The following is a 25,530-nucleotide window of genomic DNA, read 5'->3' as shown; positions in this document are numbered from 1 at the left end:
AACATAATCAAATTTAACAACTTGGTAACCGGAAATATATCTATAGACTTTTCTAATAAATTTCCAGAATGGCCAATTTAAAGTCTTTACAAGAGATCCCAGAGGGATCTTGACGCCCACCAAAGAAAGATCTATGTCTGACAATGGAAAGAGGGATCTTTTCCCTGCTTTTCAAACTTTTTCAAACACATGACATACAAAATTTGAGACAGATCGCTATAGTACTTTCTAAGAAATAGTGGTAACAAACTTCAACAATGAAATCTAAGATGGCAGCCGGTTGGCCATCTTGTTTACCGATCAGTCCCGAAAGGCATTATGCATCAGTCCTAAAAGGTACTATGCACAACTAGGGTACAAGGGGAACCTACACATAAAATTTGAGAAAGATCCCTTCAGTACTTTCTGAGAAATAGCGGTAACAAACTTTAACAATCAAAATCCAATATGGCCGTCGGTCGGCCCATCTTGTTTACCGATCAGTCCCAATTAACAATATGCACAACTAGGGTCCTTGGGGAACCTTCATATGAAATTTGTAAACGATACCTTCAGTACTTTTTGAGAAATAGCGGTAACAAACTTTAACTATCAAAATCCAAGCCATCTTGTTGACCGATCGGTTCCAAAATGCAATATGCACAACTAGGGTCCTAGGGGAACCTGTATATGAAATTTGAGAAAGATCCCTTCAGCACTTTTTGAAAAATAGCGGTAACAAACTTTAACTATCAAAATCAAAGATGGCCACCTGTCGGCCATCTTGTTGACCGATCGGTCCCAAAATGCAATATGCACAACAAGGGTCCTAGGGGAACCTACATATGAAATTTGAGAAAGATCCCTTCAGTACTTTCTGAGAAATAGCGGTAACAAACTTTAACTATCAAAATCCAAGATGGCCGCCTGTCGGCCATCTTGTTGACCGATCAGTCCCAAAATGCAATATGCACAACTAGGGCCCTAGGGGAACCTATATATGAAATTTGAGAAAGATCCCTGCAGTACTTTTTGAGAAATAGCGGTAACAAACTTTAACTATCAAAATCCAAGATGGCCGCCTGTCGGCCATCTTGTTGACCGATCGGTCCCAAAATGCAATATGCACAACTAGAGTCCTAGGGGAACCTACATATGAAATTTGAGAAAGATCCCTTCAGCACTTTCTGAGAATTAGCGGTAACAAGAATTGTTAACGGACGGACGGACGGAAGGACGGACGGACGACGGACGGACCACGGACGAAAGGCGATTTGAATAGCCCACCATCTGATGATGGTGGGCTAAAAATGTGCACAAAGTTATGTTAGGCATACAGTTGGACATATCATATGTATTTATACGTAATTTATATTCTGCAGCATTACGTGTATTCAAATGTTGTGTTTTTTCTGACTGTACAAAAATGTAAGTCAGATTATTTTTTGCATGCTTCAGCATGCAAGCATGCACGGGCGCTACGCCACTGATTACAACAGGTCATTGGCTCAAGTTGTCACTCAAAATATATGTATTGCATACATTTTCAACAATATCGCACATAATTTTTAATGTCAGCTTGCACAACTATGAAAGATGCATAAAGAAAACTGAACTCTATAAATTATAGACAGTACATTTATTGTGTCCCATCCAAACATTTACTGTTATTCCAATCGTACACAAACAGTATCTAACAGTTCTCGTGTGACAAAAAGGTTCCATCTAAAATCATCTCAAAGTGAGAGGGCACAACTATTACACGATACATACCACACACAGACATGGTCAAGATCAATGAATGAAAATTTTTAAGATTTCTGAAAAGTGTCATACACCTTATCATAATGCTCTCAAAACTTAATTGAGCATCAGATATTTCCATGATTGATGAATTAGCTCATGCATCTCTTTCCCAACAATGATCCCATGTAGCACGGTAGATGTGTTAGCATATGATGCCATTTTGGGCCAAAGAAGCACTTAAGATTCACTCTACATGTAGTATCTTTCACCAAAAGAAATATCACTCACATCCTTTACAAACACCAGTACACTCACAACTTACATGATGTGCCTTTCAACATTTTAGGCGAACAATCTCTCTCATGACATGTGCCTCCATTACAATGAAACCTAATTTAACAAACACTGATTTTAACGACTATTTGGTACATCTTACCATAGAAAACAGAGCCTCAATATGCTACACTAGTTACAGATACTGATTTTTCTCTCACTCTCTCTCCCCCCTTGTCCATTACAACAACCAAAATCCTATATATAAAGTGTCATTAAATCTGTGTTTTGAAATTGTATGTGTAAAGTTGACTACCAGGTATATATAATAAGACACCTTTATTCGAGCCATCAAGCTTTTGTCGGTTGTCTCATATTGAATGTACAACTTGACAACATCAAGCCATATATTTACACGATTTTCAGTATTTTTACACAGTATATGTACAAATTTCAACTATAATTTGTTAAAATCAGTATTAAAACACAACTGGATTTCATTTCCTAGTACTTGGTAATATCGCTTTAAAATGACTAAAAACAATTTGCCTAAAACTGAAGGTGTATAATGTATTTCAGTATTTTCCATTTAAAGGAACAGATTCGGTTTAAGATGTTACAAATCAGTAGTATTAGTATCACAATTATATCAGCATTAATTAAGTCTTTTAAAATACCAGTTAAATTGTACATGTATATTCACTAAAGCACTGACTAATTTTTAGGTAAAAACAGGCTAATATCAACAGTCTACTGAAAATTTTCAAATAGGTACTGAATGTGGTGATATTCAAAAACATATTTATTGTCAGAGCCAATAATTACTTCAAACCCATGGATTATTATAATGGCACAAAATTTCAACATGAGAAAACAGAATGAATACATTATTTAGAAAGGAGTCAAAAGCATGTTTTGATAAATTGAATATCTTATATCGCCCTATTTCATACACATTAAAATCCACTGGATCTTCTGGTACCTTGTTTACAGGTTAAAACAAAACATTCTTACCAAACTAACAATATCCAGGTCCATTTGTTTTATCCTCCTTACTCCTACACTAGGAATGTTTTACAATTATAATGAACATTCCAATATCATGATTCAAAGTCAAAGTGAAAGTTAACACACAATGAATGGTAATGATCTTCACAATTATACACAATGTGGATTTGTCTGTTTATATAACACTTAAAATCAATGTGGTGGTCACGAATAAAATCAAGCTATAGATACCACTATGATTCCAAACAATATATCTCATTCAAACTCAAATTTCAAGATTTGTTTTTCAACGTGTTAAAGTTAAAATGTAAGCCAGAGCTTTGAATTGCATTGGACATAGTTTCTCTATTCCATAAGTAAAGGACACTGTATAAAGCAATTTCTGCATGTAAACTTACGACCTCATTGAAGGAGATTTTATCTCATATAAATATGACGACCTTTATCAATTTTTAACTACTTGTATTAAACAAAAGCATGTTGCACTATATCCAGATTGTGATGCAGGTGAACACTCTTCACTTGATACTGGGTACTATCAGAGAGAGGATTAGTATTCTCTAGAGCAATAACTTGACATTTCTGTGTCTGAATGAAACAAAGGTTATTTACATTCTAAGTGATGAAGCCGACCAAGTATAAAACACCTCTAATCTTGTCTTATCATCAATTAATTCTAAAAACAATGAGGTGTAACACCGTACCATACTACTCATGAATTGTCAGTTTTACTGTATATTATTGAACAAAACTAGACTTTTCCCACAAACATAAGAAGTAGTCGACTTAGAAGTCTTTCTTGTCACACAAACATGAGCGGTAGAGTTGACAAACAATATTCATTCTCTGAGTCACCAGCAGTGAGTCGACATTGAAGGTCGTGTGAAGATGTGTACCGTAGTTGTCTATTCAATCTCATGCTGGCTAAACCATATTAAAACACTAGTACAAGTGTGTGTGTGTAACGTTCTGATCACTTGGTAGACCTACGGGAAGGTTCTGAGGCTGTGGGGGGAGGGGGCACACCCTTTCTGTCAAGGTCATCAATATAGGACATAAGGATCTTGTTACGTTCATCTTCCACACAGTCCAGGATCAGGTAGCGCTTGTCGTTCTGAAATCACAAAGATATATATCACATTAGCACTAAACAGACAGAAAACAAAACTGCCCAAGATTTCTACAAAGAAGTGCAAAACATTATGGCAACAAATGAAAAAGTTATCCAACATTGCTAAAGATAATCTGTATTAAAAACCACATAAAGAAATACTCAAAATATCTAATTAGACATATTAGACATTTTCAATTTATATAAGTGTGCATCAACTCAGGACTTTTTTCCCTGAAAATCGGGAGTGCGGCATATACACCAGTGCCACTTATCTGTGGACGAAAACCAAAATCTGACGATGTTTTGGTATTATTACGTCGTGATTCACATGTGAAAATCGTAAGTTTTACTCGCCAGTTTTGTAAAGTTATACATCGAACAAATCACTGTAAAAGTGTTTAAAAGATAAAATATGCAATGAAAATATATTAACGATGAAAATGATTACATATCAGATGCATATTCATTCGTAAAATTGTTTAATTCAAGGAAAATCCGCCGACTGAAACGTGTTTGTTTACTAGCGCAACACAATAGCAAGTAAAGTTATACATCGAAAATATCACTGTAAAAGTTTTAAACATCGAAAAATCACTGTAAAAATAAAAGATACATGTTCAATCGTTATCAATTTTTAACTACATGTATTAAACAAAAGCATGTTGCACTATATCCAGATTGTGATGCAGGTGAACACTCTTCACTTGATACTGGGTACTATCAGAGAGAGGATTAGTATTCTCTAGAGCAATAACTTGACATTTCTGTGTGTGAATGAAACAAAGGTTATTTACATTCTAAGTGATGAAGCTGACCAAGTATAAAACACCTCTAATCTTGTCTTATCATCAATTAATTCTAAAAACAATGAGGTGTAACACCGTACCATACTACTCATGAATTGTCAGTTTTACTGTATATTATTGAACAAAACAAAACTAGACTTTTCCCACAAACATAAGAAGTAGTCGACTTAGAAGTCTTTCTTGTCACACAAACATGAGCGGTAGAGTTGACAAACAATATTCATTCTCTGAGTCACCAGCAGCGAGTCGACATTGAAGGTCGTGTGAAGATGTGTAGTTGTCTATTCAATCTCATGCTGGCTAAACCATATTAAAACACTAGTACAAGTGTGTGTGTGTAACATTCTGATCACTTGGTAGACCTACGGGAAGGTTCTGAGGCTGTGGGGGGAGGGGGCACACCCTTCCTGTCAAGGTCATCAATATAGGACATTAGGATCTTGTTACGTTCATCCTCCACACAGTCCAGGATCAGGTAGCGCTTGTCGTTCTGAAATCACAAAGATATAAATCACATGAGCACTAAACAGACAGAAAACAAAACTGCCCAAGATTTCTACAAAGAAGTGCGGACAGATAAACATTATGGCAACAAAAGAAAAAGTTATCCAACATTGCTAAAGATAATCTGTATTAAAAACCACATAAAGAAATACTCAAAATATCTAATTAGACATATCTAGACAAGGTCAATTTATGAAAGGTTGTTCATCAACTCAGAAGTTGCTATGCCATATATAAATGAATTTATATGTAAGCAATTTAAGACTTGAATATAAAATATTTTTATGAATTTTTTTTAAAAAGATCAAACTTAATGTACCTGTAGTATAGTGATGATATCCTTCATGTGGGAATCTGACTCTTCTAACAGCTTTTTAGACCTGTCAGGAGGAAAGGAATTTAATAATTATTCTATGTGCTAAATTTCAATCTACAGATATCAAAATAAACTAAAAACTTTATAAATGCACACGCCTTGTGTATATCATGGGACAGGAAGGCATAAGTATGAATAGTTCTCTCCCTTTACTATAAATGAAGTATTATTCATGTGCAAATCAATTTCACATATTTCTGGGATGGTTAGAATCTGAAAAAATAAATAGCTGCAAAATTTCCTGAGAAGAACTATTGCAATCTAAATTATGAAATTTGCTGAGTAGAGGTACAGTAGAACTATTGCAATCTAAATCATGAAATTAAATCGAAGTGAATATCATTGTCAGGCATGAACACAAGGAAATAAGATGGTTTACAGTATATTATGGCAAAAGCATTAAAGTATCAAAACATAAATCAATGAATTAATTCTCCTGCTGGCAGTCTCTTGTCTTACCTGTAGGTAATCAGTTTGGATTCCTTCAACAATTCACGGAAGTCTGCCTTTGCTTGTACGTATTTCTCATGAAGATAATCATTGAATTCCTTTTCACGTTTCTGTAAAAGAAATTATAAATCATTTGATTCAAAATCACAAGGAAATTGAAAAAAAAATTCAATTATGTTTGCATTAAAGAACATATCATTTCAAATTGACAAGTATTTTAATCTAGGGCTTTATCTTTATCTTTTTTGAGTATATTGGCTTCTTGGTACCATAACATTATCAACTTCTGTTAATTTTGATACATTAAACAATTTTCTTTCACATAAGAGAACATCTATCTCCTACTTTTATCCAAAATTAATTGAAGCTGTTTATTCAGTTTCGTCAATACCAATAACGAGTGTCTTACCCTATCACTGGAGGAGAACTTTATGTACCGTGGATCTTCCTTTATCTGCTTCTTCACTTCCTTCCATGTAGAAGTGAGACTGGGCTGAAATTTCAACATTTTACACCTGTATAACCTTTAGCATAAAAACATCACAAAAGAAGACATTCTCTGGGTATTGCTATGGCAAAACTTTCTACTGATTTCTGTAAACTAATTATTTAACACTGTTACTTAATAACCCTGCATTTTGATTAAGTCAAAACTTTCTACTGATTTCTATAAACTAATTATTTAACACTGTTACTTAATAACCCTGCATTTTGATTAAGTCAAAACTTTCTACTGATTTATGTAAATTAATAATCTAACACTGTTACTTAATTACCCTGCAATTTGACTCAGTCAAAAAGTGGAAAAAATGTTCTTCATTGCCAAATGGTGTTAATAGATAAGTCAAATTGTGTTGTAAATGACCATTTCAGACACTAAAAAGTGGTCTTATTAAGCAGGTGGTCTTTAAACAGAGGTGGTTATAAAGACAGGTTTCAGTGTAATTCCATACCATGGTATCGTCCATCAACTTGTGGAACATGTCCTTGTTTTTCTTGTTAAGATTATCAATGTGTTCTTCAAACAGCTTCTCTTTCTCGTCACGGTCCAGTAGATCAGCTAAGTCCCAGCGATGATCCTTCCTAAGCTGTTTACGAGTGTCTCTCCAAGTTACCTCAGAGTTCCGCACCTGAAGTAGGTAAGACATCTGTATTCCACGAGTGTAATCTTGAACATTTCTAGCACCAATACACTTCTCTTATTTATTACAATTTTGGTTCATCCCAACACTAATTAATCAAGTTGTGATACAAAAGCCTTCATTGGACTATAATTGCAATCTGGCCGACTAAAATTTTTCCTTTAATTAATAATATATGAAATTGTTCCTGAAGAAACTTGAAAATAAGTGGTATTGACAAATCTAGCATTTTAATGAACTTCCACTAATTACCTACATAAAACCAATAGGACTTGTAGGTCTTAAAGGTCATCTGATTATTGGTACAATACGAACACAGTAGAATTATAGCACCATGTAATGAAGTTACATTTCTGTGACATGACAAGTATTTTGATGTTTGTATTCCGTACCAAGTCGGAGAGTAGAGCATTAAAGAGCTGCATGGCTTCATCCTTCTTATGTTGTTCCCTTTCTTTGTCACGTTCACGTAGAGATGTTGATAATGATCGCTGTACTTCTTCCTCTCGCTTACGGATGCTGGCTTCCACTCTCTCTTGTTTCTCTCGCTCTTTCTTGTCATTCTCTCTGTCTTTTTTGTCATCATCGTCTTCTGACACAGGCTACACAAATAAATGCAAACCGTCTCATTAAATACGTCTTAATGGAAACATTTTCAGAAATAAGTAATGCACTTTAAAAGGCAATTTAGTCATAAATCACCTAAGGCAACTATAGTCATCGAGGCAATTAAGTTTCATAAACTTTTATATTCTACGATTTTCAGTTTATTTCAAACTAAAATAACTAAGCTAACAAACTGAATTACAAGTTCATTAGATGTACACAGAACAATTAGAAAATGCCCAATTATCTTTACAAAGACGAGAGTTAATTTGTTTCTATTATTCTTTAACAAATAGGAGTACAGTGACTTACATCTTCAAGCTTCCTAGCATAGTCTTTAAACCAATCCTCACGTCGAGAACTACTGTCCACTGCTTTGTAACGTGGATCAGAGTCAATTTTGCGTTTGATCTCACTCCAACGAGAGTGTCGCTCAATTTCCGTAGTTTCTTTCAAGAGTGACAGGAAGTCAGACTTCAGCTGAAAGGAAAAAGACAACAATATAGAGTAAATCACAAAATATTTCTACAGAGAAATTACATAGAGTAATACAAGACTTGAAATGCTACACAAAATTTCTTTGTTTTGTTGAATAATATCAAACATAACTATAATCTAAAGACCATAATAAAACTCTGAACATTGCAATGGGATACAGTGTATTTTGTCCGCATTTTGTGTAGCATTTTCACAACATCTGGTTAATCATCATACCTGAAAGAAAATATTATTACAAACTTAAACCTAGCAGTAAGTTAAATGTATAAGTCAATATAAATATAAAAGCTTTAAGCCATTCCTTTATGTGAAAAGACAGAAATCTCTTTATCAGCATTTAATACTGAACATCTTTAATTGTTGATAATATTTAAGTTATGAAAAAAGCACAATGTTATCATGAGGGCATAATATGAATTATAAAATTACTTTTACAAAAGAAATTATTACCATGAAAGAAATGCATTACAACATGTGACTCTTAAATAATGAATGTTTAAATCAAGGTTAATCATTTTGTCTGCTCTAGATCTTCCAAGGTAACATTTGAACACATGAGATATTATATACTGAACATTTTATGAAAATAACATAAAATGTTCATTACATAAATTCTTCATGTGTAGAAAAGATACCCCATTTCATTCACCCCTGGACACACCTGAACTCTTCTAGTTCATTGACGGGAATAGTTCAATGTGAAATCACACGAGTGATTTAGTTAAATATCCTCTACTAAAAAGTGCAAAGGAATTAATATACATAAGACTTTGTAAATCAAAGGAATAGACATAGAATGTCACTTACATGTCAAAATTGTTCTCGTAAATACATTATGTATTATCTTTATACATGATGTGTATTTGTGGAACAATTTTTGACTATGTAAATGACCTTAGACAGAGCATGGTTTCAGCTTGACATTTTAGTAAAGATATGCAAATACATTCTGTTCTCATCCATAAGCTGTCTGAAAAGTCAAAGTTGTTCAGGGTACTTGAACGAAGTTTAAACTTAAAACTTTCAACAAAATTATACAATTAAGATGGCACCAGTTATCAGCACCGTTAACATACTTTGACTTGTCAAACGCTAACAGATTATTTTAAAGAATACTTCTGGAAATATTTCCTCATTATCAACAAGTCCATAAATTGTTCCCTGGTCATCGATTTTCAGTTTAATCAAATTCAACTTGTTGAACAATGATGAAATGTTTCCATGTGATACCAACACACAACAGCAAAAGTTACTGTATATTTCATTCAATTTACTAAAGTACGAGATAGCATACCCAGTAGATTGATTTCTGTTGGAAAAAACTTACATTGTTACCACACATAGATAACATTTCTACTCAATAACATTATGCTGTTTGTGTTGATATCACATCACAAGTTAATCACTTATCTTTATCAAAATGTTCATTATAGTCTTGTGTGATTTAACATAAGATTGTGGAATACATTTCTCCTAAACACACAAAATTGATAATTTGTATTGCCAACAGTTATTAGCCTTTGCTATCAATTTTTAGAAATGAAATCTAAAAGGTGAACAAACTGAAATGATTGTTCAGTTTGTCACACAACTGACTTGATCTCTAGCTTCCTTGGTTCCACATATTGAAAGAACATTTCATCAACTTAGAATTCAATTATTGAATATACCATTCTTCCATCATTTCAAACATATGCTATTTTGTCAGAAACTGACTTCGTTAACAACAGACTCAGCCCAGTACAGTGAGAACTGTCCCCCATTTTAGCCCGGTACAGTAGAGAATGGTCCCCCATTTTAGCCAAGTAGAGTAGAGAGTGGTCCCCCATTTTAGCCCAGTGTTGTCCCCAATTTTAGCCCAATACAGTAGAGAATTGTCTCCAATTTTAGCCAGGTACAGTAGAGAGTGGTCCCCCATTTTGCAGTAGAGAGTGTTACCCATTTTAGCCCAGTACAGAACTGTCCCCCATTTTAGCCCGGTACATAGAGTGGTCCCCCATTTTAGCCCAGTGCAGTAGAGAGTGTTCCCTATTTTAGCCAAGTACAGAAGAGAGTGTCCCCCATTTTAGCCCAGTACAGTAGAGAACTGTCCCCAATTTTAGCCCAGTACAGTAGAGAACAGTCCCCCACTTAAGCCCAGTACAGTAGAGAGTGTCCCCCTTTTTAGCCCGGTACAGTAGAGAACTGTCCCCCATTTAGCCTAGTACAGTAGAGAGTGTCCCCAGTTCTGTCATTCCATTGCAGAGTTATCTGCTCTTGTGAGCAGGAATCATATGTCACGTCATTTGTTTTAAATAGGAGCATTGTTAACTTGGTATTAATGAATATTTTAACCTTATAATAATTGCTCACAAGAGCAGGTAATGAAAAGTATCAATATCTAAGACATTTCGTAACCAATCTACAGAACACTTTTGTCAAGAAAGAAATATCAGCTTTTGTTCTTTTTGCCTTTTATATCTCATATCAAGATAGTGCTATTTCAATTCCCATTTGCCTTTGGTTAAATATGGATTACCACAGATTCCAGTTTTGATATTCAGCCGATTTCAGCTTTACACATTTGCATTTGCTATAAAAGACTGCAATATAACTTAATTATTTTAACTTGCTTCAATAAGGATTATGTATATATTTGCATCCCCTCCCAGGATAACAGAACTGTTTGCCGTTACGTTCGGGGTATGATAACATCCAAATTAATTCTATATAAAATGTATAAATAGAACTTGAAAACCTATGGAAATTCATATTTAACTTAAGGGTAGTTTTAAGCCTTAAACTTTCACAATATATCACAAGAGAGTCTACTTTCTCTTTCAACAACCAATTAACCAGGCAATTATATCACTAACAAGAAATTACCACCATCCCCTATCACCTAACATCCAGAAATAAACGTCTCAAATCTATAATGATTTCAGATACCTATATGATAGTATAGCAACATTATGTAACAGGCAAACTTTAAATAGAAACTTAATCAAATACCATAATGCTTTATAGTCTTAGTGTCAGACACCGAAAAGCTGTTCTGGGTCGAGTGTCGGCCACGCTTAACACATAGGGTGAGATTTTCCTCACATTTCAACCTCCAAGTTTAGAGCTTGGCTCTCTTGCCGTTTTCAGCCACTTTCATAAAAGGGACAAATCAAGGAATTAAAGCACATGATGTCATATTGATAATAATTATTGATAATAGCCTTGTGGCTCTCTTTGATCAAATTATAATTATAAAATTATGCTTTAAATTATAATCAATGACTATTATCTTCACATTGTTATCGTTAACATTTTTAAAAATATACTTTTACCATTAAGACATTAATTATGATCATATCACATGAAAAATATTTAAATATTTGCATTTAAAGGTCTTTAATAACATCATTTATCAGCAGATTGATATAAGAAATAAAACATTTCAATTACAAGAACAATAGCGTAATCAATCAATCATGTACTTGTTATCAGGAAAAGACATTTTTATTCAATGTATTACCATTTAGAACCAATTCAAGTAAAAATGCTGATATTTTCAATATCACAATATAAGAAGCAGAAGTTTTATTGTAATGATATAATGACAACATATCTTTGCAAATAATTGAAATATTATTAAGAGAAATTCTGTTGGTTAGATATTCCTTGACTTCACCTACCTGGTACATTCATTTGTTTTTTTTATTTTTTTTTCTTGATTATTTTCCCCTCCAAATTTCAAAAAATAAACAATATAATAATGACTTTCAGAGAAATGATAGTGTTTGCCTTCTGTGCAATTTAAAATGTAATGCTAATGATTAGATGGTTTCAAAAATATCAAACCAACAGAATTTTTCTGATCTGAAAACAAAAATTCAAATCAAGCTGAAAAAGGAAATGCATGTGATATAAACTGAACATGATAGTGAATTTCTGATTGCATAAATATTATATAAAAAAAAAGTATTCTTCAGGCAAAAGTTCAATCATGTGTCCAATTTAACAGTTAATGCTGTTTTATTTAATTAAGACAATTTATATTTTTAACCATTCTTCTAAGTATGCATTATCATTAAATTATGTTGAAGAATATAAAGAATTTAATTAAATATAAACACAATATACTGGGCACAGACAATGACATCACAAATTGTTTATATTCAGAGATGTCTATGTACAGAGCTTTACACTAAATCTGTTTCTCTTACCCCCAACATAACCTAACCTAGAGTCAACACATGACAATGAAACACTTCTAATATGAATTATTAAGTGGTCAATGTAAAAAAAATATGTCCAAAAAAAAAGAAGACATTTCCCCTTAAATTATTAATTATTAAAGCAAAGAAAAAGTTTCAACGAATATATTTAATATGATCAGGCAAGTCACTTAATTTGTTTTATCTGATCTTTGAATAAAACCTTGACATTGGTTGTTATCATATTAGGTAGTCAATATTTAGGAAAGGATACTCAGGTGAAATTGATCTTTTCTTTACTAGTTTGATTCCTTTTTATTTTCTATGAAAATTGTATTAAGTTGAAATTGTACATAAAACACTGCTGCACTAACACACAGGTGTCTCTATACAAGTTATCTACTAAATACTAAATTTAAATTCTCGTATGAAGATCATGAAAATAATAATTTACCGATTCAAAACTAAACACCTGTGACTATGTAATAAAACTTACACTTTTGAGAAGTTGAGTGAAGTGTACAAGAGAAACAGATGTAGCATAAGTTATCAGCTCTGTGCAAATCTCGGATTTATCAAGAAAATGTATTAATTGGTCGAATAAATTACAGTTTTGATAACATACCCTTTCTTTTTGGAGTGATTTCTCTTCCTTCTCCTTCTTTCTCAGGTCAGAACAGTAATCGCTGAAAATGGCCTCCCTTTCCCTCATCTTGTCTATAGCTTTGAAGCGCTCATCTTTGCCATACTTAGCAGCAAAATCACTGAAGGAGGATCTACAAAATTCACACCCAAAAACTTCAAATATTTGTAACACATCATACATGTTTAAATGATAGTCAAAAGTGACTTAAGCTTCAATTTTTTGCTGGCAACATAAAATTTGTGCGCAAAAATAAATTTCGCTCATGTATTATTATTACATAATTAGTGATTTTTTGTTTTGAATCATTTGATATATTTTTTTCATTTCCAACACTAAAAATCACCAATACTTTTAACATTGTTATCAAACAACCAAGAAAGCTTGGAATAAAACAAATTAATGTTTTCAATAATTCCGATATTTACCATTTTCTACTATTTTTTTTATACTCTTCCTATTTCCTATTTGACATCATGCAAGATATTAGAGAAAATAAAAATTATGAATAAACATAATGAAAGTTGATCAAATAAGTTCCCATTACCAGAATTACACTAAAAAAAAACAATCTGTAATTGATTGTTGCATTATACAAATGTATAATATTCCCAAATGTGATATATTCATACAGAAAAACTGCAACATTAAGTTTTAAAACACTGTATAGGACACTAAAATTCTCAAATTTTTCCGTATTTGACTTTAATATCACTGATGTTAACATGTTCAGGTCGTTTAGCACAGTCTAAGCATCAATAGCTCCTGTGGTTACTTTTCTAATGTAGCCGTAGACCTGTCGCACTTCGTAATCCAGCTAGCTAACTTCTCCTCTTGGTCTTTATAGAAGATACTTTGGTGCTGGCATAAAATTTTCATACATAATATGGCACAATACACATTCAGCAGTAAAAATTGATTCAGTAACTTCAACTCATAATGAAATGACCTCCAAGAATACTTTTTTTTTTTTGAAATTGATGTTGCAGCTGAAAGCATATTATTTTTCCATCTTACCAATCATACTTGAAAAATATTTACAGCCTTCAGTATTTTAGCAATCTAATACTTTTATCCAGAATGGAAAAAAAGATAAGTTTTCACCATGATAAAAATTCTAAATGTATCATAAACTCAATGAATTCAAAATTTTTCTTTCAGTAAAAAGAAATCGATGGTATTGACATAGATTCACCTCTACAATCCTTTTAAGGAAGAAACATTACAATATGTACTAATACTATATAGCCGGTTATTTACACATGGCAATTAATATTTTTTTTAAACTTAAGAAAAATTAAATTAAGTGGTTTTAAATTTTCATGATCTGGCTTTAAAGGTATATTAATAATTTCTCAATATTTTGGGAATCAATGTCCAACGAAACCGTGAAAAATATCCTGCAAATATAACCAGCTATACCATATGTGATTTATGTTTTAAATATAGACATATGAATACGTACTTTCCATGAAGCCTCGCCTCGTCAAGCAGTTGTCTGAAGGAGTCTTTTCTTTCACGTAGTTTTCGGTGTTTTTCTCTCCGCTCTTCCTCTGCTCGCTCCTTTACATACTGTTCAAATACCTGTTTGCGTTCCTTTGAAGTCAGCAGCAGGTAGCGGGGATCAAACACGATCTTGTGCAGCTCCTTCTCCCAGGTAGAGAATGCAGACACCTGGAAAGACAACAATTAATTATACCAGAGGTTAAAAAACACAAAACTATGCCTACAATTCTCTGCTAATCAAGATTTAAGTACTGTAAGTTTGGTCTAGTCCAACAGTCTGAAATTCCATTTATCTATACCAGTGAGATTCTATTTATCATGTAACTGAATTTCACAAAATTTTAATGAATCAAGATTAAATCCATCTTTCAAGAACTTTTAAGTGAATAATTTTTTTTTTCACTTAAAAAATTCAGTGATATAAAATTTGGTAATTTGATTTACTGCCGTTCTATCATAAGATTGCACGATTGTGTTACAGTACTAGTGTATCGACTCACTGTAGTAGATTACATCGCTACATGTTACAGGTGAAGTGCCTATGTAACACGCATTGTGATTGGCTGAGTTGATCTAAAAATAGAAGAGAAAAACGTGTGTGCACAGTAAAGCTGGTTTTTTTAGCCTGCCATGCTTGGTCTCATTTTCTTCCGATATTCGACGAATTTAACAACTTCTTCACTGACCTTTGTTGGTGTCATGATAGACCGAACACGTGGAAGCAGAGAACCATGTTGTTCCTCGCACAACTTTGCGATGTTTCCGACAGGTGGATTTACAAACGTCGGCCGCTTTAGATATATTTCCATAGGACACCCCATGCCATCATTGTACATTTTCACTACCCTTTCGCGTACTTTTAGATCGGTTCGTGGCTTTGACATGTCGACATATGATCGGTTGAGGACTGCTTCTAATTTTGGCTGTGATCGGTTGAACCGCTTCTAATTTTGGCGCAATTTTAGCGAGAGATTAAAATAGTAACGTAACGTTACACATGTGCAAACTCACATGCATCTTACCGGTAACTTATAATATGCACGCGTTGGCAGCTTGGCGATCGACGATTTTTAGTACTTCCACACTTTTTTATTCAGTATAAAGTTCAAATTCAGAGTTAAATTGACATTTTAAATATACCTTACCATAATTATGAAACTGAACAGTTGTTTTAGCAGATACTTTCTTCTTGACCTTCATATTTATTCATTAACGGTACCAGTATTATCATGTTTAAATCAATATTATGTATTCTTCTACAGCTAGTATAACCTGATTGTGTGTTATCTCTTTCCATGTTTGATTTTTTTTTTCAATCATCTTATTTATATATTTACAACAGCTATTTCAGGAAACTCTGTCAGTCAAGTTCGTCACATGTGCTAGGTGTACTACGGAAAAAAACACCCAACAGTCATGTATATTACAGCGCGAATTCTATATATCAGCGTTATTTATTTTTACAGCGTAATATTTTTATTTTACAAATATTAATTTTTCAGATGTTTATCTATGAACATTTGTAATTGTTTCGACGTACTTACAACGTCCCGATTGCACAAATAGGTTGCATTGTGTAATGTTTATTTATATACACACTTCAGCCAATCACAATGCGTGTTACATAGACACTTCACCTGTACCATGTAGCGATGTAATCTACTACAGTGAGTCGATACACTAGTACTGTAACACAATCGTGCAATCTTATGATAGAACGGCAGTAAAGACATTTGAATCAACAGACACACTACTAATGCTATAAATGATTCACAGTACAACAGTGTAGATAACATGCATACTTAACTTGTGTTTAAAATTGGATAAAAAGATATTTACCAGTACATACTGAAAATCTTAAAACTTGAAAACTAATAAGGAAAATCCTAATTTCTCGCCCACTGACCTCTTTCTCTGCCAACATGTCCCTGAACTGCTTCATGCGGATCTCCAGTGGGACGACGGCTCGCTGTCTGGCTGCCTGAACTTCGGCCTCAATGGCCGCTTCCTTACCTACATCTATCCTCTTCACCTCGTCCTTCTTGTCCTCTGCCATATCATCCATCCTACAGACAAACACATTACTTAGTACTTCCAACTGGATACAGTTAATCCATTCAAATGATTTCACAACAATACAACTGCTGTAACAGAGCTTGTAAGTTATGCTGAGGTATCAATTTTTATAGTTTGTTTTCATCAGTTTCATTATGGTGTGTTGACCAATATTAATTCACCACATGTAGTAAGGTAATCAATAGTTATCTTATAGCATACACATATTCAACATCAAGTAAAGAACTGAATCTGTATAGTAAGTTTATGTACACTCATAGATGATACACCTCAACATTCAAAATCTTAAATGGTAAGTTCCTAATGATTATACAGAAAATACCACTGACTATTTCACACTGTCAATTGGACTTTAGTACTTACTTCTGCTTCTTGGCTTGGGGTTCGCCTTCCTCCTCCTTCTTCTCCGCTACAACATTTATGTAGATCATATGCATAAAATAACAGAATATTACTTACAGACACAAGATACCTTTTAAAATCTTTATGATAACATGTGTAATAATAATCTTCAAAACCAGTATCAGTGTAGACTCAAAACTAAATCCAGTATGAAGAAAAAGGAAAATAACACTATTTTTGTCTGTGACTGAGTTCAAATAGGTCTATTTTATCTCTCTAAATCCCTCCTTCCTCACATAAAGATTACCAGACATATCTGAGACTTTTCCTTTTATTAATTTTTAACAGTCCTAGTTACCTTTGGCTGCATCAGGTGGGGCCTGAAGCATCTTCTCCACGTCCGGACGTCCTTGGATCTCCTCTGGTTTTTCCCACAGGGAAGTGCGCTGACTTGGGTTGTAGAAGAATACACGTCCATCTCCAGTCCATACTACACACCTGTAAAAACATAAATGTATATTCGTATTATCCTGTTAAGTGTTTCTTCAAGTGTTTCCATTTGTATTTTCACATGCAGAAGTAAAACTCGTTCAAGACAGCCTCATTAGATTTAAAGTCTTTCTCCTACTCTGCAACAAAACTTATTGCTATTTTAACTACACACATCTGTCAGAGCCTCTTATTCTTGAACTTTAACAGAAAACGTCGAAACTTTTTTTTTTTTTTTGACTATAGACCATATTTATAATATGGGTTTAGTTCCAGACATTATTGATGAAGGTTATTGCATCATTTAATATGCTTTCCTCCTCCATCAGACCACATAAGATAATACGAATTTTGTATTGTACACTATATCACAAACATTGTATTAAGTTAGTGATTCCTTCTTACATAACTTTACTTAGAGAATAAAATACTTTGGTTGGTTGTACAGATTCCTTCTTACATAACTTTACTTAGAGAATAAAATACTTTGGTTGGTTGTACAGATTATAACATACATACCATGGTGTACCCGGTACAGGCGTACTTGACACTGGACGTGCTTTCTCTGCTGCCTTCTGTTCCTCTGTCTTTTCATCTTCCTCCTCTTTTTTCTCCTAATGAAAAGAAGTGATAATTTTAGTACATCAAATTATGTATAACTGGATTTTAAGAGAATCGATAAACATAGCATAAGGATATTAACAGTTAACTGTTAACATTAAAGTGAATAGTCGGGCAAAGAAAACCAGTCTAAATGCGTTCATTGGCCTTCCAAAAGTTCTCACATATTAATACGACGGTCAAGGTCTGCTTACGTTTCCCAGTTCTGACCATTGAAATAAAGAAAAGTTGAAAGCATTGAAAGCGAGGCTGCGTGGAAATGTAACCACGGACATAGTCAGTCGGGAGGACGTTTTAGGATTCCTATACATTAAATTAATTTCTACATACGCAGACAGATTTTGACGAGAAAGTTTATTTTTCTATTCCATAAGAAATTATACTGGATACATTCACACCATTTTTACCGACTTTAGCCATTCTTGCCCGACTGTTCACTTTAAGCTAAATGCTGTGATGGCTTACTCTTACTAATGCTACTAAAAATCAGTTTCGGTTTTTATCAGATGTGTGTAAAATCTGTCTCATCCCTCATGACAAGCCATTGCTTACCTCCTCCTTTTCTTCCTCCTTCTCCTCTGCCTCGGTAGATGTTTCCTCAACTGCAGCACTATAGCCATTGACCTGTGAAGTCTCGGTCTGCATGGGCTGTACCTGTTGTTGTTGTTGCTGGGGTACCACTGGGGTTGGCATCTGTTGTTGCTGTTTCTGGGCTATTGTAGCTGGAAGAAACATGCAGAAAATGATAAGACTGCTTTCCTCATTGAGCAAAACCAATGTTAATTGTTTTAAAGTTGCATGCAGTAAAACAAGTTATTTTGGGGTAAGAAATCCTTTGTGAACAGATTTGGTGATTAGAAATCACTTGATTAATCATGATCACTGCTTGTTAGTACACATGTACAATAGAACAACCTCATTCTAAAACATAAATTTAAACCATAATGTAGAAGTTGAAATGAAAATTAATATTCAATTTCAAACTGAAAATCATTTTGCACCATTGTACCCTAACTGAATTACTTCACAATTATATATGAAGCCATTATATATTCTAACTCTCCAGATAGACAAGACAGAAATCCAGTTGATTTGAATCTATAGGTAAATTGTTCTTTGAAGAATATTTCTTGTACTGCTTTATCTTAATATTCACTACAGCTGAGACGTAATATCATATAATAGAATTTTGATCAGAAGCATTCAATACCTTCCCAGTCCACCAACACTTGTGGTTTGTCCCATGTAGACTCCATAGAGCGGGAGTTATAGAAGTATGAACGGCCATCACCATTCTTATGTTCAGACCATTCAGCAACCTCTGGAGGTTTGGGTGGCATCTAAGAGGAACAGATTGTTAATCACTCAACAAATGTTCAAAAAAAAAAGTTCGTCTCATAATCTATTTGATATCTTCAAGTGTTGCCGTGCTCACCGTCTGAAGTTAGTGATCATCAAAAGGTCAAAATAGCAACTGTCGGTTGAGAAATGTAAAAAGAAATAGCTAAAGCTGAACATATTCATCTCAAAGGATTTCTGAATTTACATGATATGTTACTACATATTTAAGCCACCAATGATTGAGTGTCCCTTTCTGACAGCTATTCCTTTTTTTCATAGAAAAAGTTTCTCAATCTGACAGCTATTCTTTCAGTCTTACCTGTGTAGTTGGGGGTTTCTGAGCTGCCACTGCGTCAGCACCAGCCTGCTGTGTTTCCGGCTGACTGGCAACTGGCTGTGCTGTAGCCTGACTCATAGGAACTGCCCCAAAACCTTGGCCCATCTGATTAAATCCTGAAATTTTGTGATTAAAGTCAATATTGTGTAGCACAATCAGAGATATATGTTCAATTGCTTACTGATCTATAAATGAAACATAATTTCTGGAATGGGGAAATGGTTGGAAACATTGAAATCATATACTGTGGTTAGTGTGTTACTTAAAATAAACATGTACAAAAATACAAGATTCTCACAAGAAAATGCAAAATAAGCATGAGCAGATTTTGCTTAGTCCTAAAAGACAACTTTGTATATTGTTTGAGGTGAAGGATTTTTTATAGTGCAGTTCAATTTTAATCTGAACTGATGAAGAACTTACCAGCCATGTCTGCAGTAGCACTGACAGGGTTTTGGTTTGTAGCAGCTGCTTGTGCTGAAAAAAATTAAAATTCATTGATCATGAAAAGATAAGTTTTTATTCTACTCCTGTCACATCTCTGGTTTATTATATGGCGTAAACCCATATATACTAGGAAAAGTTTGGTAGATGACTTATAAGATGCCATTTGGGGAAAGATTTAATTTGAAGAAAAATAACATACCGATGGTAGAAAATACTTCATACAAATTCAAGAAAATTATTTTCAAATTACGATAGAAAAGATTTTAATATACAAGTTATAAGAAAATTATTTTCAAATTAAAAACACAAACAATTTAAAATTTCATCCCATAGAGATACATGTGCAAACAAATATAAACCTTTGTGCTCTATAATAACTTTTTGTGTCAGAATTTTATGTAAAGTTATCTCACCCTGGGCCACAGCAGCCTGAGCGGCTGTTGATGTACCACCTATAGTGGATGGGGTGTTGGTTTGTAGGGCCTGGGAAGCCATTGCCTCAACATCAGCCTGTGTTATGATCTTAACATTCTCTGGTTTTACCCATGCCGACTCCCTGGTGCGAGCATTGTAAAAGTATGCCTGTGAAAAAAGATTTGTTCACAGTTTATTTTAGACGATGTGAAAACGTACACAGCATAAGTAAACATACAGTCAGAAATTAAACTTTGGATGCAGGGCAAGGTGAAGCTTTCAGACTACACTGTACTCTACATTTTGAGACTGCTTTCAGTAGCACTGATATTATCTAATTAAAGAGCAATATGCTTAATTGGAGAAAATTCTTAACCAAAAGCAATTAATTTTTTTTTTACATAATCTTTCAGTCATCAGAAGAATATATAGACCCTTGGAACTCATCACAAACACCTGCAACTGGGTAGAGTTTCTACCCCAATAAATAGTTATGGTAATGTACCTTTCCTTCGGCAGTTTTAGTTTCTACCCACAGTTCCTGGTTCAGATCAGACCCTGGTACGTTTGGACTACTTCCACCTGAGGTGGGAGGCATGAATCCTGGAGGTGGCATAGAGAAATTTGGTGGAGGCATATTTGGAGGTGGCATCATAGGTGGTCGCTGCAGATTGTAAAGGAAACAAAAGTTAAACATAAAACTTTAACAAAGCCATACATGCCATACCTTCCGGAGTGAGACAAAACCTCTCGTATTTTAAAGCCTTTTATTGTCTCCCGGCAGGAGAGTCTAAATTCCCGTATTCTATAAACCCCTCCGTTTTATTTTCGTCGCCACATTTGTGTACATGCTAGGTTAATTTTAGCACGAGAGTAACCACTCCCTGACCCCCTGACCAACACCCAAGTGGCCCTAATTAGCAGCCTTGGGCTATTTCCACCTTCGCTTAAGGTGTCACTTTCACTCACGTCTATGTATTACGTAAACTGAAGTCAAGCAGCCGATCGGCCGCCTAGAAAACAATCAGCTGGCCTTTCAATAAAGTTTATGACTACAGCTAGTGAGCATTACAGCAAAACAAATACTGCTTACAACTGTGAATGATTTACTCACGTTTTTAATGTTAAATAGGCCTACAGGGGTGTACAATTCTACTAGCCCGACGTCCGGGGCTAGTGAATTTCAGGTCAGGGCTAGTGGCTTCACGATCATTACTAGCCCGTGGGCTAGTGAAAATTTCTGTTAAAATCCTATATTCACATTGAAATTTCAGTTGTAAATCAGCAGTTTAGCTTTTTATTGCCAATTAGAATTCTACTAGCAGTAAATGTGTCGTCAAAACTGAAGCAAACGATATCGATGCATACCACAGGTGGTTCCCAAACGTAAATAACATTCTTCATCTAGGTGCATCAAACGTTTTGTTATGTAATTGATGAAAGTTAAGCGCTTGAGTGACCCAGATGGCCATGTGTTTGCCGATGTTGCTGACAGACAGGGAACGGGAAAATCTAGATTTCTTGACTCTAGATAAGAATCAATTATGAAGTGACAGTTTTATTATCTAGCATCATTATCATTTTAGTGTTATAAATTTGAGTATATGAGGGTTGGATTCAGAAAGTACTACTGCTGTGAGATGGATAGCGAATCATTTTGAAGTGATTAAAATACACGGTAAAATGTTGTCATGTACACTTGCAGATACATAGGTATGCTTAGTTAACACAGTTGACACAAATTAACCCACTGAATGTTTTTCAAAATAACTTTAATAATGGTTTCATAATTATAGGTACAATATTTTTGCATATTTTCATCTATCTTTCGCATATTTTTATGATATATTGAAAACTTGTAAATGAAAATCAGCAGTACTAATTAATAATCATTTACAAAATATTTCATAGTAAATTGTAAAATTGATTTTGTGTAGTTCTTGGAATAAATCTATATGAAATTGGCATTATTTGATTCAAATACGAATGTATCATGCAAATGTTACTAGATAAAGGTTTTTTTCAATGCTCAGAAAATTAGGGAAAATAGGTAAGTGTTCAGTAAAACAGTAGTTTCAATTAAAGATTTTTTTACAGAATTTTCATGAACTGTACTATTTACTAAATTCATCATACCTATAAAATGAAAACAGTAGGTAATAAATACTGATTGTTCACTTTACATTTTCCTGCTAAGCTTTTAATATCAAAGTTAAACTTTATTAGATATATACGGATTATGTTTTCTTTCTACTGATAGTTTTAAAGGAAATATCTGAGTGAAATAAGAACCATAATTTTAAATCTAAAGTATTTTGCATGTGATGGCATTGTTGCCTTGTCAATATTGAATCAAGAATGTTTTTACTAAATGAATACCTGGTACCTGTGAAACAATCTGTGCGATATCTTTATTAGCAGAATGGTATTTAACACACTGTTAGACATGTACTTGTTCTGTACAGGTTTGTAAAAAATCCAGATCGAGTAAAATGCACATATAAAAACTAACAAAAAATAGGGCTAGTAGACTTCTGATCAGGGCTAGTGAAAAATTGATGCTACTAGCCCTTGGGCTAGTGCAAAATTTTCAGAATTGTACACCCCTGGCCTATCTGTATTTGATGGATGTCACAAACTTTGCAAACGTAATGGCCGCCATTTTGGGTAATTGTAATAGATGATTCAGATTTTATAGAATTTCCGAATTTCCTAATAACCACATTTTTAAAAATGGAATAAGTATTATTTTTTTTATAATTTCTGTGTGAATTTATTCAAAAAAATATATTAATAATAAAAAAATATCAGTAGTAACTGAATTTAAATAAATAAAATTAAAAAGAAATTTACTTTTTTTTTTCTCTCAGATTAAATTACATTTTGAATACTACTGTAACGATTCTGTTTTTTTTTTTAATTTAGTGCTTGTAAATTTAAGAACTTTATCTAAGTTAATTATCCGTTATTGTGAAAGATTATTAAAAAGCCCAGTCTAATATTTCGAACAATAAAACTGCTCCAGAACTGGGTGTATATAGGGATGTGACTACTTTTGCAAAACCACACATTCCTTTATTTCAGTAAAATTCAATATGAATGCAGAATTTCATCATAAAAAAACAGACATTTAATTTATTCATATATGTCGCGCGTATACCTCCCTCTTTTGAGACCAAAATCCCTTAAAATGGTTATCAATCTCCCTTACCACCCCTAGAAAAATATGGCATGTATGCAAAGCTGACAGATGGATTATGGTTTCCAATTAAGCCATTTGGATATAATGCCAGGGCATGTTTGCTTCAAAATATTCAAATATCTTTTTCAATTCCTATACTCTTTGGATATTTCAAGCTCAGTTTCGTCCCACACTTTTTTTCTATCTCCAAACTTAGTTTATCCAATTAATATTTTCTGATTGTAAAAAAATGACCAAACAATATCTATTTGATATCCAGCATTATTTCAGAATAGTTGACAAGGATATCTTAACCTACTTACCATACCGGGTGGAGGCATGCCCGGTGGAGGCATGCCAGGAGGCTGCATACCGGGGGGAGGGGGCATGCCTGGTGGCCCCATTCCCTGTGAACCCATTCCAGGTGGTGGTGGGCCATAGTTTGGATCAAAAGGAGGTCTACCTGGTCCTCCAAAATGGGGTGGAGGTCCATGCCCTCTGTGTGGCCCTCTCATTCCTGGGGGAGGTGGACCTCGCATGCCAGGTGGGGGAGGTCCTCTCATACCAGGAGGTCCAGGAGGCCCTCGGAATCTGGGAGGTCCATGTCCAGGTCCTGGAGGTCCTCTTCCAAAAGGTGGCCTAATAACAAGACGCATGTTTAAAATTCATTCATGAATATACATATATATGTAAGTAGCACAAAACTTATGTTCTTCAAAGTGATTTTGAAGCAAAGGAGGGAGAATGAATTCGAAATTGAAGTGGGACTAGACAGGGTCTATGAAATGGTGACCAGAGAGATCGATTGGTAGAATATCTGGTGTTTGGTGATCCCAAGTTCTGACCTTTCCTAAATTTTATCCTCTCCTATTAAGAACTGTGCTACCAAAAGGTTATTTTCTTTCATATTGAAAATTGTGATGATACGGTATTTGGTTTTGACATTGTTTTATTTGTAGAAAATAAGTTTGGTCGACCTATGTTTGAATACAGTAATTTAATTGAATTATTTCATTTACATCTAGGTCCGAGGAAAATTACAACTTAGTTTTTTTAAATATTTTTAAGTACTTCAATGCCACCAAGTACGTATGCACCCAGGGATTTTTACCCAGGTTATCAGCCAAGTACTTTACACACAAAGTTGCAAAAGCTGAGAAAAGAGTCGTGCAAAGTGCTTTTCATTTGCAACTACCTTGGTCCTCTCATGAATCCTCTTCCACGTGGTGGTCCACCTGGAAATGGTGGACCCCTGTGCATCTTGTAATTGTCGTGAAAGTTTTCTTGATCGGCCTTAAATTCATCTTGTTCTCTTGGTTCTGTGGTCTCTGTTTCGTCCGCCATTTTCCACACGCTTCGTCCAGCCTCGTTTTCGTTATCAAGCAACATTATTCTAGTGTAGTTTCGTATTTTACATTATGCTGTAAATGTAAGGTAAGTCTTAAAA

General features: G+C 34.1%; 1 protein-coding gene across 3 annotated transcripts; it reads right to left on the bottom strand.

The window, feature by feature from the left end:
- Positions 1 to 1,603: 1,603 nt before the first annotated feature.
- On the bottom strand, positions 1,604 to 25,487 carry LOC138334986 (transcription elongation regulator 1-like). 3 transcript variants are annotated; one of them, XR_011210217.1, is made up of 22 exons: positions 25,279 to 25,487; positions 24,407 to 24,722; positions 21,408 to 21,566; positions 20,902 to 21,070; positions 20,465 to 20,518; positions 20,024 to 20,157; positions 19,574 to 19,703; positions 18,916 to 19,085; positions 18,262 to 18,356; positions 17,612 to 17,751; positions 17,275 to 17,320; positions 16,742 to 16,901; positions 14,795 to 15,003; positions 13,312 to 13,462; positions 8,317 to 8,484; positions 7,791 to 8,000; positions 7,210 to 7,386; positions 6,666 to 6,749; positions 6,266 to 6,366; positions 5,750 to 5,810; positions 3,013 to 4,120; positions 1,604 to 2,748 (listed from the first exon to the last, which is right to left on the bottom strand). XR_011210217.1 is itself a non-coding variant. In XM_069283870.1 (21 exons), exons 1-21 carry the CDS (start codon positions 25,470 to 25,472, stop codon positions 3,980 to 3,982), a joined length of 3,069 nt encoding a protein of 1,022 aa, XP_069139971.1. In that variant the 5' UTR covers positions 25,473 to 25,487; the 3' UTR covers positions 1,604 to 3,979. The 3 variants fall into 3 exon arrangements, 2 of the variants coding, with proteins under 2 accessions (XP_069139971.1, XP_069139970.1); XM_069283870.1 differs by having other exon boundaries at positions 1,604 to 4,120; XM_069283869.1 differs by lacking the exons at positions 1,604 to 2,748; positions 3,013 to 4,120 and adding an exon at positions 4,744 to 5,416.
- Between the last annotated feature and the right edge of the window lie 43 nt (positions 25,488 to 25,530).

The sequence above is a fragment of the Argopecten irradians genome, chromosome 11 (genome assembly GCF_041381155.1).
Source record: "Argopecten irradians isolate NY chromosome 11, Ai_NY, whole genome shotgun sequence".
Taxonomy (NCBI): Eukaryota; Metazoa; Mollusca; class Bivalvia; order Pectinida; family Pectinidae; genus Argopecten; species Argopecten irradians.
The sequence above is the reverse complement of the archived record's forward strand: the minus strand, read 5'-3'. Positions and strand labels throughout refer to the sequence as shown.

Coding starts and splice junctions, on each gene's coding strand:
- LOC138334986 (XM_069283870.1), bottom strand. CDS start 25,472: ATGTTGCTTGATAACGAAAACGAGGCTGGACGAAGCGTGTGGAAAATG. Junction 17,752..18,261: donor CCTGTACCGGGTACACCATG/GTATGTATGTTA, acceptor ATGTTTTTACAG/GTGTGTAGTATGGACTGGAG. Junction 4,121..5,749: donor ATATCATCACTATACTACAG/GTACATTAAGTT, acceptor TTGTGATTTCAG/AACGACAAGCGCTACCTGAT.